The sequence below is a fragment of the Lynx canadensis genome, chromosome A3 (assembly GCF_007474595.2).
Source record: "Lynx canadensis isolate LIC74 chromosome A3, mLynCan4.pri.v2, whole genome shotgun sequence".
Lineage (NCBI taxonomy): Eukaryota > Metazoa > Chordata > Mammalia > Carnivora > Felidae > Lynx > Lynx canadensis.
This window is the reverse complement of record NC_044305.1, coordinates 119,910,858-119,929,923: the sequence shown is the minus strand read 5'-3', so window position 1 is coordinate 119,929,923 and position 19,066 is coordinate 119,910,858. Positions and strand designations below refer to the sequence as shown.

Here is a 19,066-nt window from a genome sequence, read left to right as displayed (position 1 = left end):
GGCTGCTCTCTGCTCCCCCTTGCCGCCTAGGCTGCTGAGCAGCGAGCGGCACCAACCGGGGCGGAAGCCTAGCTAACCAGTATGAGAGAAAGGAAGGAGGCTATTTTTAGCACTGTGGCCAGGGTGTGAATATCTGTAAAACTCAGTAAAGCCTGAAGCTGTCTTTGCACGACACAGGGAAGAAAACCTGTTGGTTTTTAAAGGTCAAAGGTGGTGAGGAAAGTTGTGCCCCCACCCCAGGGAGCACGCGATGTGCCGGCAAGACGCCAGCAAGAACTCCATCAGGTCACACACACAGGACTGTTTCTTTTCTCTTTTCAACCTCCCGGTAAATTCCTGTTGCAGAGATGAGACCGTGGCCCGAGGGGAGTGAGGAAGATGCTAGTTCATGCAGGACTGTGCAAGGGGGAGGCCCACCGGCGGCAGCGGCATCAGGCAGTCCCTCCCATTTCCCACCGGCTTGGGCTCCCCTCTTCCTGCCAGGTAGTGACGTCTGGCAGCCTGCAAGCCTGGTCCAGGTGTGCAGCCGAAAGATGGACAGGAATGCGCCTCTGGGGGAAGATCTCGCCTTCCTCATGTCAACGCCAGCTTGCTGCATGTCCCCTGTGCCTGTGCAGGACAGACACGCTGTTACTCACGGGTGCTGCAGAGGGTCTCCAAGCAAATGCTGCTAACATCTGCTGGGGCAAGGCAATGTCCTGGGATGGGGCCGTCGGGATGCTTACCTTTCAACTCAGAAGATGCAAAGAGTCGATAATACTCGTGCTCCTTTTTAGGGAAAGGGGCTTTCTCTTTTGTGGGGGGTACCTAGAGTTTTTTGGGAGTTGCTGCTGGGGTCACAGGGTCAGGAAACGTTTCTGGGAAGAAAGAACGGGGTTTACAGTGCGAGGTTTGGAATGTGGTGCTTTTTTGGGAAGAAGGATTGTGACCGAGGAGAAGGGCACTGAGCTTGGGGAGGTGCTTATAAACACTGGGTGGCAGGGACGACAGCCTTAGATTCAGGCCGGAAGAGGGCAGAACTTAAGGGTCTGTGAAACTGAGCCACCTGAGTTTTTATGCTTTTCATTTGACTCTCTACTCCTGATGAGTTTCTCCTAACTCCCGATCTGAGGTCTGAGGACAGCGTCCGGAGACCCAGCTCCGCTTCTCGTTCTGGCACCGAGCTCCCAGGCCGTGGGCCTTCTTCATTCCCTCCTCTGCAGGAAGAGGGGGGGCCAGATGGCTCTGGCGTGCCTATCCTTATCCCCCAGTTCCTCTGTGCCCCCGGGGAGGGGGGCTCTGGCAAGCTCCCGAGGGGCAAGTCAGCTCCTGACTCCCTCGTTGGCTGCAGCGGCCTAGGCCTGCTGTTGGGAAGGGCCTTGCCTGAATGTGCAGTGAATTTAGGTAAAACCCTGCCCAAGCCCCGGAGGCCCTGAGATTTCCAGGGCAGCGGGAGAACTTCTGCAGCTTGGGTGCTTCCCATAGAGGCTTGCACAATCCCTGAGTCAGTGCAGGCTCCCAGACGGCAGGTCCCGCAGCGCTGGCAGAACAGAGCCCCTCAAGGGCCGGGTGCACGTGGGGGGTGGGGCCGGCAGGAAAAGGCCTGGAGACGTTCCTTTTTTGGGATCATGGGGCTGCAGCCCTGGCTTTTCTGCCTGGAAGATCTGTAACTGAGGAAGACGGCCTAACTTTTAAACACAAGAAGTGGGGGAGGGGAGGGAAAGAAAGATTGACAAATAAAGAGACATCTCGCGGCCAAACCAAAGACATCTATCTTCCAAAGAACTGTTCTGAACAAACTGGTTGTCCAATTATTTTCATCCCTTCTTTCTAGCAAGCAGGCCCCGGAGCCTCACTGTCTTGGAACTGGGAGGAGAGAAGAGTCAAGGTCCTCAGATGGAAAGACGTGAAAGACTACCTCCTAAAGCAGTGAGCACTGTCCCAGAGGGAAATCTGTATTTTCATTAATTTTTTAGGACGAGGGGGTGCGGGTTGGCAGGCACCACAGGAAATGGCTTGGTTGGCTCTATTGGAGTGGATGTGACCCTGGAGGACGGAAATACGTGTCTGTGGCCAGGTTCCAAGGCAGATCAGAGCTCTGGGTGTCGGAACCCTGGGGCACCGGCACAGACCCTGGGAGAGAAATGACGGTGGTTGTGGGCAACCAGCAAGGTGGCAGAGGTGGCCGGGACGGCCTTGGCCACTGGCTCCCGGAGCCCGTGTCGGCCGGCAGCTCTTGGGTCTGCCGGCTGCATCCAGACACCAGTGATACCAACCGATGCCCGAGGCCCAGGCCAGACCCAGCGTAGAGCAAGATGGGCCAGAGCCCGGAAGAGGGGCCAAGAGGGTATGATAGCGGGGCCGGGGCAAAGCGAAAAGGTGAACTGGGCTCTTTAAGAAAAACTTTAACTGGAATCTCTCCCCTTCAGGGTGGCTGGCTTGGAAAGTGAGACCAAGGAAAGGGAGGAGGGAAAGGAAGACCGTGGGTACAAAGGGAAAGGGGCCGTGGGGAGGGCAGAGAACACTGTACTCACCCGCGCTTCCTCTCTGTCCCGGCTCCTCTGCTAACCTGTGCAGCACGGACACAAACAACACACGGAGTCACGCCTGGGGTGTCTCACCAGCCTGCATCTTCTCCCCGGGGACTACCGGCCCATGCACCCACGGGCTTCTGGACTTCACTCTCCCCTTTCTGCCCCCTATGCTGGCTTTTCCCAACCAAGTATGAAAAGGGCCAGGAGAGTCACGCTACCTACAACCAGCACCTGCAACGGACGCAGAACAACCATGGAGAAACGAGTGTCTCTCGGGAGAGGGAAAATACTACTACTAAAATGGAAATGAAGCCACCTTAAATCTAGGGAGCAATTATATCAGGGGGCGCAGCCCATCTGGTTCTGAAAGTGACCAAGGTGAGAAGGAATTAAATTTCGATACTGGCGGTGTTTCCTGCCTGCAGGCGTGTCTGCTTGGGGATGCTCAATCACTCCTGCTCCCCCTGAAATCTTGAACACTGACTGCACCCACAAAAGCCTGAGAATCCACAGAGGGCCGCTGCTGTCAGCCTACAGGACATACACCAGCGTACTCTGAGCGAGCAAACTGGATTTACAGCTCCCAACACCATGGGTGGCAGGTTCTGGGAGAGGCAGTTCTGAAGGACAAAGGAGCATAACATGAGGCCCTGGAGTGGCCGAGATGAATTTCGGGCTCTGAAGTACCGTGTCTGTCTGTTTCATCTGTGTAGTCCTGGCGACAAGGGCTCTGAACACCCCAGGCGAGCAGTGAGGGGACGTGAAGTCAGTGCGGCACCCCAGGGGAGCAGAAGCATTCCCCAGAATGCAGCCAGCCAGAGATCCAGGGTAAGGCAGTGAGGGGGCTGAGATAGGGGCGAACGTGCTGGTGAAGTCTGGCTTGGTCACGAATTCTTCAAAAGTGCCCATTTGACTCTTAGGGTTTTTGCACTGAGCAGACTATGCCTGCCTGGTGGGGTGCTGACCAAATTGTGTTTATGTTAGGTCAGCATCACCTCAACCCCAAAGAAGCACATCTCCTCTCTCTCTATGGTTGACAGTCACTCTTCTCCAACCCCTCGGTAACCGCGGTTACCTCCATGTTGGTCTATAGTAAAATCTCATGTCTAGACCACGGCAGACCATCGGAAGGTCCATCTGTAAAAATACCTGGCTTGTACCTCCACCCACATACCTGCCACAGTTCAGCTAAGAAGACATATCCTGAGACCTGTATGCACAATGCCAAGAGTCAAACATTTGTTTAAAACCCTACTCAAGTCTCACCCTGGCTCTTAACACTCTTTTCCTTGGGATGGCACCTAAAGCCACAGCAACGGAAACTCAGGTGTTCCCACAAGGTCTCACAGGGACAGACAGAAACGTTGGTGTGTGCACTGGAAGAGAGATGGGGAGACACTAAGAGCAAGAGGGGCAGAGAGGAGAGATGCTGGCAGAGAACACAGGTGCAGACAGAGGCCCCTGAGAGCAGGGGGCACCAGGCAAGGGGAACTATGCCTGTCCACGTGTGAGATGCAGCCCACACCCAGCCCTGAACCAAGACCAGGGCTGCAGTCCATGGTCATGGCAAGGCCCAAGTGGTCAGGGCCACCCTCCGTGTGCTGCACACGATGCAGGGAGGCTGAGGAGAAGCCATGGGAAAAGCTACTGGGAAGGGAGGGCCAATGGGAAGAGAGGCCAAAGCAGCAGATGTTACGTCTTCAGCCAAGAACATTCCACATGAACGCTAGGATCTGGATGAGTTGTGTGTGTGTGTGTGTGTGTGTGTGTGTGCGCGCGCGCGCGCATGCGTGTGACTGGAGCACGTGTTTACGGAGTGTGAACTTATCTCTGTGCATCTCCTCCCCGCTTCATCTCTTGCACAACAACCCTTCTGCCTTCCCCCTGGTCTGCTCTCGGCAAGGAAAGGGTCTTCTCTACCATTCCCTGTGGCACTGCTAGATGTCTCAAATACAGCTGACCTCGACTTCTGACGTTTGGGCGGCCATGCCAAATATGCCGTGGTCCTCAACCCCGCACAGTTGCCGTCCACTGCCTCGCAGGCCTCACTGACTCCCTAGAGGACTGTGGCACCTGGACTCTGCTTCTCCACTCCTCCCAGGATCCTGGACAGTCTCAGAGTCTGGTGGCAAACTCTGAAGGCCTGCCTCTCCTGCCCCGAGAGCCCCCGTGGCAAGCAGCACGGCAGACCCTACCCCCAGGCACCCCCCTCCCTTACCTTCCCACCTTCTTTGCCTGCAGCCCCCACTCCACTTCTTCCCACCCTTCCTTACGACTTTTCTCACTTCGCCTCGTCTACCAGCCGCATGGGCGCTGATTCCCGGCTCTGCCAGCTATGATCTGTGCAGGTTATTGAACCGCTCTGAGCCCTGTCTCAAATCCTGTGAAATCAAACAGGAAGGGTGTGCTCAGTGCAGAGCATTCAGCAGGGGTAGAGAGAGCGGGTGCACCTTCCAGAGCCCAGCCTCCTCGGGGCCGCTCCCGCTCTGTCCCTGACGAAGCACTCTCTAGTACATCACCTGGCTTACTTCCTTGTATGTGAGAATTTACTGACACCTCACTATGTGCCAGGCACTCTTCTGGGCACTGGGGATACATCCTGAACAAAACAGACCGAAATCTCTACCTTGTGGAGCTTATGTTTTGGAGGAATCCAGAAATAGACATATTAATATAGGACCGAAATAAGAGCTCATATAACTCCCAAATGTTTTTTGTTCAGCATGGCACAGGCACATGAAGATTAAGTGTGTGAAGTGGGGTCAGAAGGACCCAGTTCACACTGAATCTCTGCTGCTTTACTACAGCTATGTGATCTATACTTCTGAGAGCCTATTTTCTCAGTGGTAAAATAGGGACACTGTTATGTGTCTCACAGGGTTGTTAAGTGTCCAATGAGATAATACGTGGACATCATTTAGCACAGCTCCTTGTTCATAACAAGTTATTAAGCAAGTTTTCTATACAAGAAAACGAGGAAGGCATTACTGTCCTTTGCTGATACCTTTATTGCTTTTAATTCTTCCATCAAGGCCAGAAAAACACTTGGCTATTCTGCCCACAAGAATCGCTTCCTTTTCAGAAATGTTTCTTGTATTTATAATCACACACTCAAAGTTTGATGATTAACTTTTCCTGCTACTTCATTTTATCTCCTATTTATTCTGCATATCTCTGTCTTGCCTTTCTGACTAGATTATAAACTCCTGGAGGCAAAGGGTCATGTTCTGTGCTCTGCTGGTATCTACTTCCTATATCCGAACCATCTATCACAGTATCTGGAAATCAGGAGGCTTTTCTTGATGCCTGACACCGCCACCTCCAGGGCAAACCTTGATGGTCGGTTGGGAAAAGTAGGCAGAAGGAACTGTGGGGGTTGGAAAGCTTTGGGGGAAGGGGCAGCAGGAAGGAAAGCAGAAACAAAAGGGAGGGGAGTTTCCCTCAGGGGCTGTCCAGCTCTGCCTCCCACTCAAACTAGGGGTCCTGTGAGCTGCCTTTACCTCTTTCTTTCCCACTTTGCATCTTCTTTTCTTCTTCCTCTGCACCTTCCTCTGCTGTGAAAACAAGTCCAAGGAGGCCAGTGACCCTTCAGCACAGCACAAGCATAGAGGGAGGGTGAAGGCGGTAACTCAGAAGGCTTGGGACGAAGCCCTAGCTAAAGGCTCACGGTCCCAGGCCTGCACGGGTGCTGACGCTCACCTAGTATGCGCCCTGCGTGGTGCACACCCTAGCGCTGTTTACCCATAAGCCCTACGCCCTTAGGGGCAGCACAGCTGAGGTCACTCACCTTGCTGCTGGTTCAGTTGCTGGCTTCCCTGGTGACTAGGTCGGGGGTGGCTGCCTCTTCTCCATGCCCGCTTTCCCTAAGGTGACGACACCCACTAGGGATACATCTAATACCTTGCATTCAGGTTCAAGAAGGCAACCATAAAAGTTCATGGTGGGAGAATACCTAGATTAACACTGGCTTCTGTTAAGAAAAAACAACCAGGGGTGCCTGGGCGGCTCAGTCGGTTAAGCTTCCAACTTTGGCTCAGGTCATGATCTCTCGTTCATGAGTTTAAGCCCCGTGCTGGGCTCTGTGCTGACAGCTCGGACCCTGAAGCCTGCTTCAGATTCTGTCTCCCTCTTTCTCTACCCCTCCCCCGCTTGTGCTCTGTCTGCCTCTCTCTCAAAAATAAAATAAAACATTAAAAAAAAATTTTTTTTTTAATAGAAAAAAGAAAAAACCACCAAAAGGGGGCGCCTGGGTGGCTCGGTCGGACTCCTGGTTTCTGCTCAGGTCATGCTCTCCCAGTTTGGTGAGTTCGAGCTCCACGTCAGGCTCTGTGCAAACAGTATGGTGTCTGCTTGGGATTCTCTCTCTCCCTTTCTCCCTTCCCCTCTGCCACTCACACTGTCTGTCTCTCTCAAAATAAATAAATAAATTTAAATTTTTTTTTTTAAAAGATAAAAACCACCCCAAACTAGAAGTTTCGGCTGATAACAAACTTAAAATGACTGAACAGCAAAGTGGCTGTGTGTTAAAAGCTAATGTCCTCAAAGGTTGCTTTCCCTGGAGCCTCCCTGAGCGAAAGCAGGCATGGAGAAGAGGTGTCACCCCCAGCGCAGTCAGCAGGGAAGCCAGGAACAGAGCCAGCAGCGAGCTGGGCTCTGCAGGGAGCACATCCCCCGTGATAGGGAGGAGTGTTCTCAGCTCTGGGAGCTCATTTTGAATTGGGGCCTTGAAACTCTCGACCATATCCCAGTGTTGGCAAGCAAAATGGTGAAGTGAAAACCACGTCACGTTAAGAATGGCTGAAAGAGGGGCGCCTTGGGTGGCTCGGTCTGTTACGTTTCAGTCTCTCCATTTCAGCTCAAGTCATATGAGGTCACGTTTTGTGAGATCGAGCTCCTTGTCGGGCTCTGTGCTGACAGCGCGGAGCCTGCCTGGTATTCTCTCTTTCCCTCTCTCTGCCCCTCCCCTGCTTGTGCTCTCTTTCTCTCTCTCTCTCTCTCTCTCTCTCTCTCTCTCTCTCTCAAAAAAAGAATGGCTGAAGGAACATCGAACAGCCACCTAAAGAGAAGGCATAGGGACAGCCATGTTACCTGTCGTCAAACACTTGAAAGGTCAAATTAATAGGAGTAGGAAGGACTGAACTTATTCTGGGTGGCTTCAGAGGGTGGAATGAGGATAAACTGCTTACAGAGAGGCAAATTTTGGCTCCCTGATAAGAAAGAACTTCCTCATGATGAGAGCTGGTCATGAATGAGCTCATTGGAAATATTCAAACAGGACTTTTACATTGGGCAGCAACCTGGATTAGATGACTTCTAAGATGTTTTCCAACCTTTAGATTCTACTATTTGTGAAAGTATTTTGAAAAAGATGAGGAGGACAAGCTAAATCTATAAACAGTATGCTCACATGGTATGGAAAATACGTAGAGACAATCTGAACATTTCACCTCATCCTAACAAAACCCTTGGTGGTGACAGTAAACGTGTGTGGGTGTTGGGCCAGCCTCTTCCATTCACTGAGAAACTGGCAGCTCGCATGTAAAGGGAATCTGTTTCTGCATTTTGTAAAGGTGCTGTCATGTGTGGACTTAGTCCACATCTACCTGTGGACTTCAGGGCTTGGGAGGGAACAGCGTCAGTGAAAGGGGCCCTCGTGGGGCTGTGAATCTGACATCCTGTCCCGTGTGGACGGAAGGGCTCTGTGGTGGGAAGAGCCCTGGCTTCAGGTTCTTCAGACCTAAGTTCTAGGACCAGCTTTGCCCCTTCAAGATGCACAACTTCAAGCAAATCACTCTTCTGATAATCACTCACTGCATTTCTGAAGGGGACTAGACGACATGCTCTCTAAGGCGCCTTCCAAATACATCACATCATTTTGTTAAAACCACCCTTTCCTACCATAAGAGATTGCTGGGTATCCCTGTGACCTGTTAGTTTTGTGGAGCTGTTTGGTCTCTGTGTGCCGTGTGTTTAATGGTGTCCGGTTACCTCTCATCTAGTGTGATGAGCTCATGAGCCACTGATTTTGCCCAAACCCTAGTAAGTAGTCACAAGGCACGGTGTGATTAACGTCCATGGCCTGAAATTCTTTCAAAAAGTGGGATTTCTGGCATCTGTGGGAAGTTCTATTAGGGAAGGGACTCTCTAATCACCCGTGAAGTCATGTCAAAGGCAGTCACCTCTTGTATTTATGTGTGTTTATCATACAATAAAGAGGGGGCAGTGCTTCTGAGGATTGAGGAATGGGACCAGAATGGAGACTCTGTCACCTTCACACCCCCTCCACAGGAGAACTGGCATCTTAATTGCATTGAAAAAAACCAACCTAGGCCATACACTTACTCTCTTCTAAGTGGAATCAGGCAGATTTGAGAGTGAAGCCATGGGCCAGACCCATGACAACACTAAAGGTGTATGCTTTCTCCTTCAAAGGTCTGAAGAAATACCCAAGGCTTCCCTTCTCTAAGAGCCTGGACTGATGATTTCAGTGGATGTGTTTGAACAGTCCATGGAAACACTGCTTTATATTTTTATTTAATAACCTTGTTAAGCGACTTCAACATATTCAAAAGCATTATATTAGGTGAAAAGAACAAAGGAGGGCCATATGTAGTGCTCAGGAAGGGAACCTATGTGTTTAATATGGAACATGGGAATCTGATTACTCTAAACCGATTAGTAAATACCTGGCAGTTATAAAATGAAGAGAGTCATGGGGAGTCTTGAAAATATGACGATAGGGGAATGGCCTTTTATTATTTCTCTCTTTCATGGGTTTTACGTAAGAGGAACAATGAGGTAAGGGTGTCTGGAAAATCGGTGAAATAGCTAAGTGATGGAGAGACTGAGGAAGGAGCCACAGGGAAGACTGGACAGAGGAGCGAAGGAGCAACAGACTCAGGTCACAAACGTCACATGAAATCAGAGCCTAGTCGTGGACAAAAGGAGAGAATAGGGTTTCAAAACCAAATCAAATAGGAGAGAGCAGAAAGGCAACTGGGAGAAAGTCCAGAAGCTTTTGTGGCTGATTCAGTTCCAGTCTTCCAGGAAAGCCTCAGAACGAGGCGGTCGCGCAGCCCTGGGGGGAGAGAGGCTGTGGACGGAGAGCTGGTGGAGGACGAATGAAGCAGGGAAGGGGCTAACTGTGTGCGTGGGGCTCTGAACCTCTTTAAAGTCTGGATTGGGTCTGTCCTGCAAGGAGCATTCTTGAGAGAAACATAACGTGTCAGCGTCTCTGTGTGATCACGTGTGGCAGAGAGGCTCCCTGGGCCAAGACGTCCAGTGTGTTCCTAGAAGGCAAAAAGGCTGAGTGGTGAACTGAGGTGGCGTGTGCTACGTGATGATGTTTTACCACGTGGCGAGGACGTGAGGAGGGCGTGGGGATGGAAAGGGGCGCGTGAGGCCGGGCAGGAGCTCTGGGCTTCACCTGAGTGGAGCTCCTTCACCAGGGATGACATGGTGTTGGTGATGGAATCAGCGGCCACCAGCAGGTCACTGCGGAGGTTTCTCCTCGTACCTGAGGACAGTCAGAGCAGACGGCGATGGCAGGTGGGCGGGCGTGGAGAAAGAGCCGAGCGCACGCCTCAGTCTGCCAGGCCCTAGACGCGGTGCAGGGCACCTAGGGGAGATGGGGCATCTCCACCCGCTCCCGGGCACATCAGGGGCACGAGGCACCCAAGTCCTCCTTCTCCTCCCTCTTCTTTTCCACCTGAGGAGTAGGAACCTGTCAGCGGCACGCTTCTCAGCCACGATCAAGGGAGTTGGATTCCAGAATGAGAGTCAGATTCCAGGCTCGTTGGCCTGATGTAGGACTTTACTCTCCGCCAGCTCCACCAGGCAGTACTTTGTCTCCCTGACAGGACTTCCTTAGCCACGGCGTCTTCCCCCAACTATATGACACGGCTGGTCGCTAGCCCCTCAGACAGTTGTAGTGATCCTGTGCTGAGTGTGCCTTCAGCAAGGCCCTATTTAGAGCTCCACTCTTCCTTCTCTTAGTTGCTCTAAAGAGTTTCCAGGCAAAGCATGACTCCAGGAATGATACCACCCAATTCCTCCAGAGGAGGCAAAGCCCAAAGGACAAGGCACTTCCCGTAACCCGGGGGGAAAAAAAAGCACAGAAGCCCCGGAGGCCTGCTCTTCACAAACTTACGAAGCCTGTAGACCTCCCGCTGGGAGACCAGCCCATCTAAATGAGAAGGGACCAGCACTTGACTTATTTATACTGTATATGAAAATCTGAGCGTTTAAAGCTAAGCCCACAAAAGAAACCGGAAAAATCTCAGTAGGAATCTCATTCACATTTCCAAACCCCTCTAGCTCTCCAGTGAGCTCTGCTCCCAAATCTCACCTTGTGCAAAGGCCTCCTGCATGTCTCCCCCGACTCCGCTCAGTGGGTCTTGCGGACAGTGGGTGGGGGTGGAGCCAGCAGACGTTGAGCGGACAGGCATGGGCATCGGGCGGCCGCCTCCGTGAGTGGGGGATGTATGTGGTGATCCTGTGGCCTGAGCCTGGGAGAATCAGAGAGATGAAACGTGTTACCTCAGGTATCTTACCTCTTTGAGGAAGGAGAAAGTCCTTCTACTCAGTCAGTCTAAGCCAGCCGAAAGAGCTCAGTTCAGTGGGCCAGTGCACTGCGTGATCACATTTGAAAGGAAGGAGTCAGGCTGCCTCCAGGACTGCAGAGAGGAAGAAAAGGAAAAAAGGAAGGAAGGTGGGGGCGGGAGAAGGAGAGAGAATCCCATTAGACTGGACTAAAAGTGGGAGGAAAAGCAGAGGCTAGCACGGAGAGGGGGTCCTCGCAGGCAGACAGCCTGAGCAGAGTGGCTGGGTCCAGGATCTGAGAGGGGCTGGGGCCACACAGCTGGAAAATGATACACAAACATCTTTCTTTTTTGTTTGCAAACACATTTACGGACATGACCTCACTTGACCCTCACAATAACTTGTGAATGAATAGAAAGGGTGTATGTTCTTGTGCCCATTTTATGGTAGAAAAAACACAAAGGGAAGCGGAAGAGCTTTGTGTCAGGCCAACACAGCTCACGGAGATGCCGGAAGAGCCCCTTCCACTCCCAGGGCAATGGCGGGCACCCGGCACCTCTGAACTCCCAGCCCGAGGGGATCACGCTCCTGAGCGCGCGTCCCAGCTCCGCTGCAGGCTGCTTCCCAGGGGCCGGGTCGCCGCACTTGCCAAAAGCACACAGTGAGGCTGTCGGGGCCATTCCATGGGGACCAGGTGAGGACGGACACACACCTGGTGGAAGCCGAACTTTCCCTGTGAAGGCTCCGGTACAGTTTCGGAGGAAGCTTGGAGCAAGGGGATCACATTTAAAAATTCTAGTTAAAGGAAGCTCACTGAGATTTGGGCCCCGATGCTGCTCTTCAGAACAAGGGACACTGGGTGTGACACGGGGCAGGTTTTCTGTGGAAGCAAAACTGGGAAAATAGAAGCCAAAGTGGGCAAATGAGTTCAAATGAAGAGATTTATCTTTTGGGGATCTAGCTCAGAAACACCCCGCACGACAGAATCTGCCCCAAACACGCCGACGGGCTCCGAGCACAAAGCCTCACCTCGGCGCTTCGGCCGGCGTGCGAGTGGCGCCACAAAGAAACAGTCTGTTCTCTAACCCTTTGGTTTGTGTGAGCGTATGTGTGTGTATTTTAATTTGAGAAATTTAAAATATACAGAAAGCTAAAAAGCATAACATGATAAACACCCACATTGCAAACTGTTCATAGTTTGTCAAATTCATTTCAACTTAGAAACGCCGCAGAGAGGTCTGAAGACCTATTAGTGTCCAGTCCCAGTCTCTCCTCTCATCCCTTCAGAGGCAACAATCGTCAAAGATTTTGGGGTGAATTCTTTTTCCTATGTGTACCTATATAACTATGAATAATGTATGCTATTTCATACTTTAAAATTTTGCATTAATGGTATCATACTGTGCATATCATTTTGCAATTTGCTTTTATCACTTAGCATACTTTCTGAGATCTTTCCATGATACAAATGATAGGAACTTAGACCCTTACCTCACATTGTATATCAAAACTAATTCAAAATGGGTCATGAAACCCAGGAGACTTTTAGAAGAAAAGGTTAAGCAATGACTTTTTAGATATGACACCTAAAACATAAACTACAAAATAAAATGATAAATTGGATTTCATGAAAATTAAAAACTTTTTTCAAAGGACACCTTTAAGAAGGTAATAAGACACTTCACAGAATGGGAGAAGATTTTTACAAATCATCTATCAGATCAGGGGTTTCTATCTAGAATCAGAAAGAAAACTTACACTCAATAACAAAAGGACAAGTAACCTAATTTAAAAATGGGCGAAGGGCCTGAATAGATGCTTCTCCAAAGAAGACATACAAATGTCCAATAAGCACCTGAAAAGATGCTCAACATGATAAACCATTAGGGAGATGCAGATCAAAACCACAATGAAATACCACTTCACATCCATTAGGATGGCTACAATCAACAAGGTGGACAATAACAAGTGTTAACAAGGATGCAGCTTAGTTGGAACCTTTGCACGCTGCTGGCAAGAACGGAAGATGGTGCATTCCTGCTGCTTTAGAGAAGAGCCTGACAGTTCCTCAAAAGATTAAACACTGAGTGCCACGCGACCCAGCAATTCCACGTCTCGTGTATATACCTGAGAGGAATGAAAACACAGGTCTGCACAAAAATCTGTACACAAGTATTCAGGGCAGCATTATACATAAGAGCTGCAAAGTGGGAACAATCCAAGGGTCTACCAACGGATGAATGATTTAAATAAAATGTGGAATGCAGCCGACCCTTGAACAATATGGGTTTAATCTGCACGGCTCCACTTATATGTGGATTTTTAAAAAACCATATTTAATTTTGAGAGAGAGAGTACATGTTGAGTGGGTGTGGAGCAGAGAGAAAGAGAGAGGGACAGAGAGAATCCCAAGTTGGCTCCATGCTCAGCACAGAGCCTGACGTGGGGCTCGATCTCAACAGCCATGAGATCATAACCTGAGCTGATATCAACAGTTTGGATGTTAACCAACTGAGCCACCCAGGCACCCCAATTTTTTTTTGATAAATACAGCATATCATTATAAATGTATTTTCTTTATGATTTTCTTCATGACATTTTCTTTTCTCTAACTCTCTTTTTGTAAGAATACATATACATATAACATACAAAATATGTGTTAACTGATTATGTCATGGGTAACATATGGATCAACAGTAGGCTGTTGGTAATTAAGTTTGGGGGGAGTCAAAAGTTATACACAGATATTTAACTGTGCAGGAGGTCAGTACCCCTAAGGCCCCCACCATTGTTCAAGGGTCAATGGAATATGATTTGGCAAGCAAAGGAATAAGTACTGATACATGTTACAACGTGGACAAACCCTGAAGATATTATGCTAGTGAAATAAGCCAGTTACAAAAGACAGAATATTGTTTGATTGCATTTATATGAAATGTCCACAACAGGCAAACCCATAGGGACAGAGAGTAGATTGGTGGCTGCCTGGGGCTGGGGACTTGGGAGGAATGAGGAGTGAGTGCTAATGGATGTGGGGTCCTTTCAGTGGGTGATGAATTGTTCTAAAGTCAATTGGGGTGATGGTTGCACAATTCTGTGAATATATTAAAAACCACTGCATTATAGACTTTAAAATGGTGAACTGTATGGTATGTGAATTTTATCTCAATAAAAATATTATAAAAAAGACACCACTAGAAAAAATAAAAAAGATAAGTCACAGACTGGGAAAACATATTTGCAGATTATATCTGATAAAGAACTTGTGGGTCTTTGCAATGATTTTTTTGAATATGACACCAAAAAAGCAAAGCAACAAAAGCAAAAATAAACAAGTGGAACCACATCAAAAGTAAAAAGGTTCTGTACAGCAAGGAAACCATCATCAAAATGAAGAGGTCGGGGCACCTGGGTGGCTCAGTTGGTTAAGCGTCCGACTTTGGCTCAGGTCATGATCTTGCGGTTTTTGAGTTCAAGCCCCACGTTGGGCTCTGTGCTGACAGCTCAGAGCCTGGAGCCTGCTTCAGATTCTGTGTCTCCCTCTCTGCCCCTCCCCCACTCATGCTCTGTCTCTCAATAATAAATAAATGTTTAAAAATTTAAAAAACAACAAAACAAAACAAAATGAAGAGGCAATTTACTAAATGGGACAAAATATTTACAAATCATATATATGATAAGGAGTTAATATCCAAAATATATAACGAATTCATTCAACCCAACAGCAACAAAACAAAACAAAACTAAAAACCCAATCTAATTAAAAAATGGACTAAGGCAGGGGTGCCTGGGTGCTTTAGGTGGTTAAGTGTCCAGTTCTCAATTTCGGCTCAGGTCATGATCTCACAGTTGGTGGGATCGAGACTGTGTCGGGCTCTGTGGCGACAGTGAGGAATCTGCTTGGGATTCTTTTTCTCCCACTCTTGCTGCCCCTCCCCTGCTCACACTCAAGTTCTTTCACTCTTTCTCTCTCTCAAAATAAATGAACTTTTTTTTAGAAAAATAATTTAAAAAAATGGACTGAGGAACCAAATACTTTTCCAAAGAAGACATACAAATGGCCAATATGTATATGAAAAGGTAGCCAGGGAAATGCAAATCAAAACCACAATGAGGTATCACTTCACACTTGTTAGGATGATTATCAAAAAGGTAAGAGATAAGTACTGGTGAAGACATGGAAAAAAGGGAACCCCTGTGTACTATTGGTGGGAATGTAAATCGGTACAGCCACTGGAGAAAACAGAGTAGAGGTTCTTCAAAAAATTAAAAGAAAATGAAAACGACAGGGCGCCTAGGTGGCTCAGTCAGTTGGGTGTCTGACTTTGGCTCAGGTCATGATCTCACAGTTCGTGGGTTCAAGCCCCACGTCGGGTTCTGTGCTGACAGCTCAGAGCCTGGAGCTTGCTTTGGATTCCATGTCTCCCTCTATCTCTGCCCCTCCCCTGTGCTCACTCTCTCTCTCTCTCAAAAATAAACATTAAAAAAAATATCTTACAAGTCTGTATATCAATAAAGCAGAAATGGAAAAAAAACACCAAGAATAAACTAAAAAAAATAAAAAAGAAACTTGTGTCCAGAACATAGAAAGAACTCTTACAGCTGAATAATAAGAAAACAAACAACCCAATTACAAAACAGGGAAAGACTTGAACAGACATTCTACTGAAGAAGATGTACAAATGGGCAACAATCACACGAAAAATGCTCAACATGAGTAATCAATAGGGAAATGAGAACCGAAATTACAATGAGATACCACTTACCTACTGAAAGAGCTACAATCAAAAAGACGAACAAGGACATGAGAAAACTGAAACGCTTGTATGTTGCTGATGGGACCATAAAATGGTACACTACTCTGGAAAACAGGTAAGCAGTTTCTTAAAATGGTAAACATAAACTTACCATATAACCCTGCAATCTGACTGCTGTGTATGTGTCCAAGAGAAACGCAAACATATGTCCACCCAAAACTCAGACACAAATGTTCAGTAGCTATGGTCTGGTAGGCCAAAAGAGGAAATAGCCAAAAGTTCATTGACTGGTGAATAGATTAACAGAATGTGGTTTATCCATTCAAGGAAATACTATGAAATCTCTTTTTGCTATTTTTTGCTGTTTAACTTTTATAATAATTTTCCTCTGACAATTAAACATGTTCTATCTTGTGAAATATTTTATTTTTGTCAGCGTACATGAAACACGCATTATCATTTATTTTTTTTTCAGGGTATATATATTTTTTTCCCAACTAGTTTATAAACATCTCAGGAATCCCGTTTTGGTTGGATAACACATTAATCATTGTATTAATATAAATCATTATCACATATTACTCACTGTATCCTGGGGAATCACCTCTGTCTTTTACCCTATAATTACCATCATCCCGACTTTTGGCCATTTTTGGGGGGGAGGGGACAAATAATAAAGTATACAATTAACTCTGGTTTGGAAAGTGCTTATGAACAGCCAGATCCAGCAGTTCCAGCCCCAATCCAAGTGAGATAATGAAGCTGGGAGAGAGGTAAGAGAGGGTGCAGAAAAGCAAGAAAGTCTGATACAGTGGTGTGTCCCTTGCAGGGAAGTCCTATGAGCCAGCACAGTGTGGGATGCAGGAGATCGCAGACGCGGTGGACCCGGGCCAAGCCCCAACCTCTCCTGGGCTTCCAAGGGCTGAGGGGCACGGAAGGAAGATCGCTGCCTGGGTTGCTCGGACAGCATCAAGGAAGGACCCCGTGCACCCCTGTAGCCCATGGTTTCCCAGCTGCAGAGGCAACGAGCCTGAAGTGGTCTCTCAGTCACGGAAGAGTTAGAGCCTAACAGAGATCACGTGTGCACCCTGGCTGCCGGGGGAGCCTATGAATTCGGCTGCCTCAGCCGGGGAGTGAGGAGTGCTGCCTAGAAGAACCAGGCTTGGCCACAAGCAAAGGACCGGGCTGCGTCACCACACACGGAGTTGGAGCCGCGGACACCCCTCCCCTGATGCCACAGCACTCAGCATAGTCCCCAGGGCACAGCACCCATCTCGGTGCCAGAATCTGGGATGACTGGCTTCAGAGTTTGCCTGGAGATGCCCAGACTTTGTCCAGCTCAGACAGCAAGCACTCAAGAGGGATGAAGTCCATCCAGCTAAAGATTTCTTTTTTGCGTATCTATGTGGCTTGTGAAATTCAAATGCACTTCACTGTGTGACAGTTGTCTGTCGTCCCCGCAGAGGGCTGAACCAGCATTAAGCACACAAGTATTCCCTAAATCTCCCTCACTGCGATCTGGGCCAGGCACCGCTGCCTGAGGACTGAATGTCAGAGTCGCAAAACCCAAGATGAGCAACTAGGCTGCTTTTTAAGAACATGAAACCGAACCTCTGAAAGCATTTTAATAGGAAAATGATGATGGGAGATGAGGCAAAAGGGATGCACGAGGTGGCCAGCCACATGTGGCTAAAACTCTAGGATCAGAAAATGAAACCTATTGCCCACCATCGGCTTGGAAATAATCAAGCCCTCTTCCTGGGATCAGTGCCCAGGACATGCCTTCCGAGGAAGATAAAAAACAGGCTTCAGAAGTTGTCTTTGTTCAGAGCAGTAGAAAGAGAAAAATGAAGACTGCTGGGAAGGCACGATTCTCCCCAGTGAATCTCAAGCACCAGCCCTTGGCTTTAGGGTCACGTTGGATTACAACAATGCTGGGATGGAACCATCAAGAGCCCTGTGTGAATTCAGGCTCCAGCAGAGCAACACCAGTTTGGCATCCTGGTAGGTCAGTAAATCCCAACTGCCCCGGGAGAGGCACAAACCACAGCCAATCGATACACACATACTTCAAGTCAGGCCCGAGGCCCGAGGCCACGGCTTCAGGAAGGCCTAGAGACTGGGGTTGGTCTTGGAGGAGGCACACATGTGTGCAGGCATGCCCATGGCTGCCACTGGGTGGTTTAGACATAAAGAAGCAGGATGGGCGACAGGTGCTGCATCCACAGAAAGGCTTGCTCTCCCCTGCCTGCAGGCCTCTCTGCCTGTCGTCCTCTGGTCAGAAGCTCTCCACCCCCAGTGTGGTCAGATTAGCTCCTGCTGCCCCTCGGGGCATTTGCTTCATGGTCACCTACTCTAGGGTCAGATTCCTGACATGCTCCCCAGAACTCTGACAGCATTAACCTCACCTCTCAAATTTTATCTTCCTTACCATTGTGCTTAGCACATGTAAATGCTTAATAAATGTTTGTTAAATGACAATGAGGTATATCAAGTTTCTGACCCTTTTTCTTCAGTAATGGAAAGTGGGAATGGAGCCAGAGCAGGCAGTAATCTCCAGGGAGCACTAAATCTATCAGTCATCAATAAAGCTTTGTGTGACATACTTAACTAGATGAGTAAATGTGGTTGGTGGGCAGACCTCTGCGAAGGCTCCCAATGACCTTGCTCCCTGCTGTCACACTCCTGTTTAATCCCCTCTCCTTGAATGTGGTCTGGGCATAGTGACTGCTGCTACTGAGTCAGGAGAATGGGATGTCACTTCTGAGATCAGGTTATAAAAGACTGTGACTTAGGTCTTGCCCATACACTCTTTCTCTCTCTTGTTTGTTCAGTCTAATGAAGCCAGCTGCGATCTTGTGAGCCACCCTGTGGAGAGGCTCACGTGACAAGGAACTGAGGCGGCTTCCAGCCACCAGCTGGCTTGAACTGAGGCCCTCAGTCCGGCAGCCCACGAAGAATCCTGCCAACAACATGTGAGTAGTTGAGCCTTGAGATGCCTGTAGCCCTTGTGAGAGACCCTGACCCTCAGCTTGTGAGGACCAGCATCTGGACTCCGGGCCCATAGAAGCTGTGAAGTAATAAATATTTATTCCACAAAGCCACTAGGTTTTGGGGTAAGTTGTGATACAGCAACAGGTAACTCATATTCTCAGGTTGATTTTCTTCTTGATACATTATTGGGTCAGTCCCATCTGAAGGACATTTGATGGAGAAGGAATGGGAGGGAAGGTTGTGGAACATGAGAGATCAAGC

The 19,066-nt window shown here is 48.8% G+C and overlaps 1 protein-coding gene and 1 long non-coding RNA gene across 10 annotated transcripts in view; one reads left to right on the top strand and one right to left on the bottom strand.

Moving 5' to 3' along the window:
• Positions 1-386: 386 nt before the first annotated feature.
• Positions 387-19,066, bottom strand: part of DTNB (dystrobrevin beta) — a 242,119-nt gene continuing 223,439 nt past the window's right edge. For 4 of the 9 annotated variants that reach the window (XM_030311505.1, XM_030311501.1, XM_030311506.1 and 1 more), the window contains 5 exons: positions 10,861-11,020; positions 9,940-10,029; positions 6,014-6,067; positions 2,514-2,548; positions 387-609 (listed from right to left, as the gene is read on the bottom strand). In XM_030311505.1, the coding sequence (XP_030167365.1) occupies positions 2,544-2,548; positions 6,014-6,067; positions 9,940-10,029; positions 10,861-11,020 (309 nt within the window). In that variant the 3' untranslated portion in view covers positions 387-609; positions 2,514-2,543. Of the gene's footprint in view, positions 610-725; positions 858-2,513; positions 2,549-6,013; positions 6,068-9,024; positions 9,803-9,939; positions 10,030-10,860; positions 11,021-19,066 lie in introns of those variants that run through there. The other 5 variants (XR_003967936.1, XR_003967937.1, XM_030311504.1 and 2 more) reach the window with 5 other exon arrangements.
• LOC115511057 lies at positions 1,430-2,722 on the top strand. Its single transcript, XR_003967939.1, has 2 exons — positions 1,430-1,908; positions 2,557-2,722. It is a non-coding gene; the product is annotated as an uncharacterized LOC115511057 (long non-coding RNA).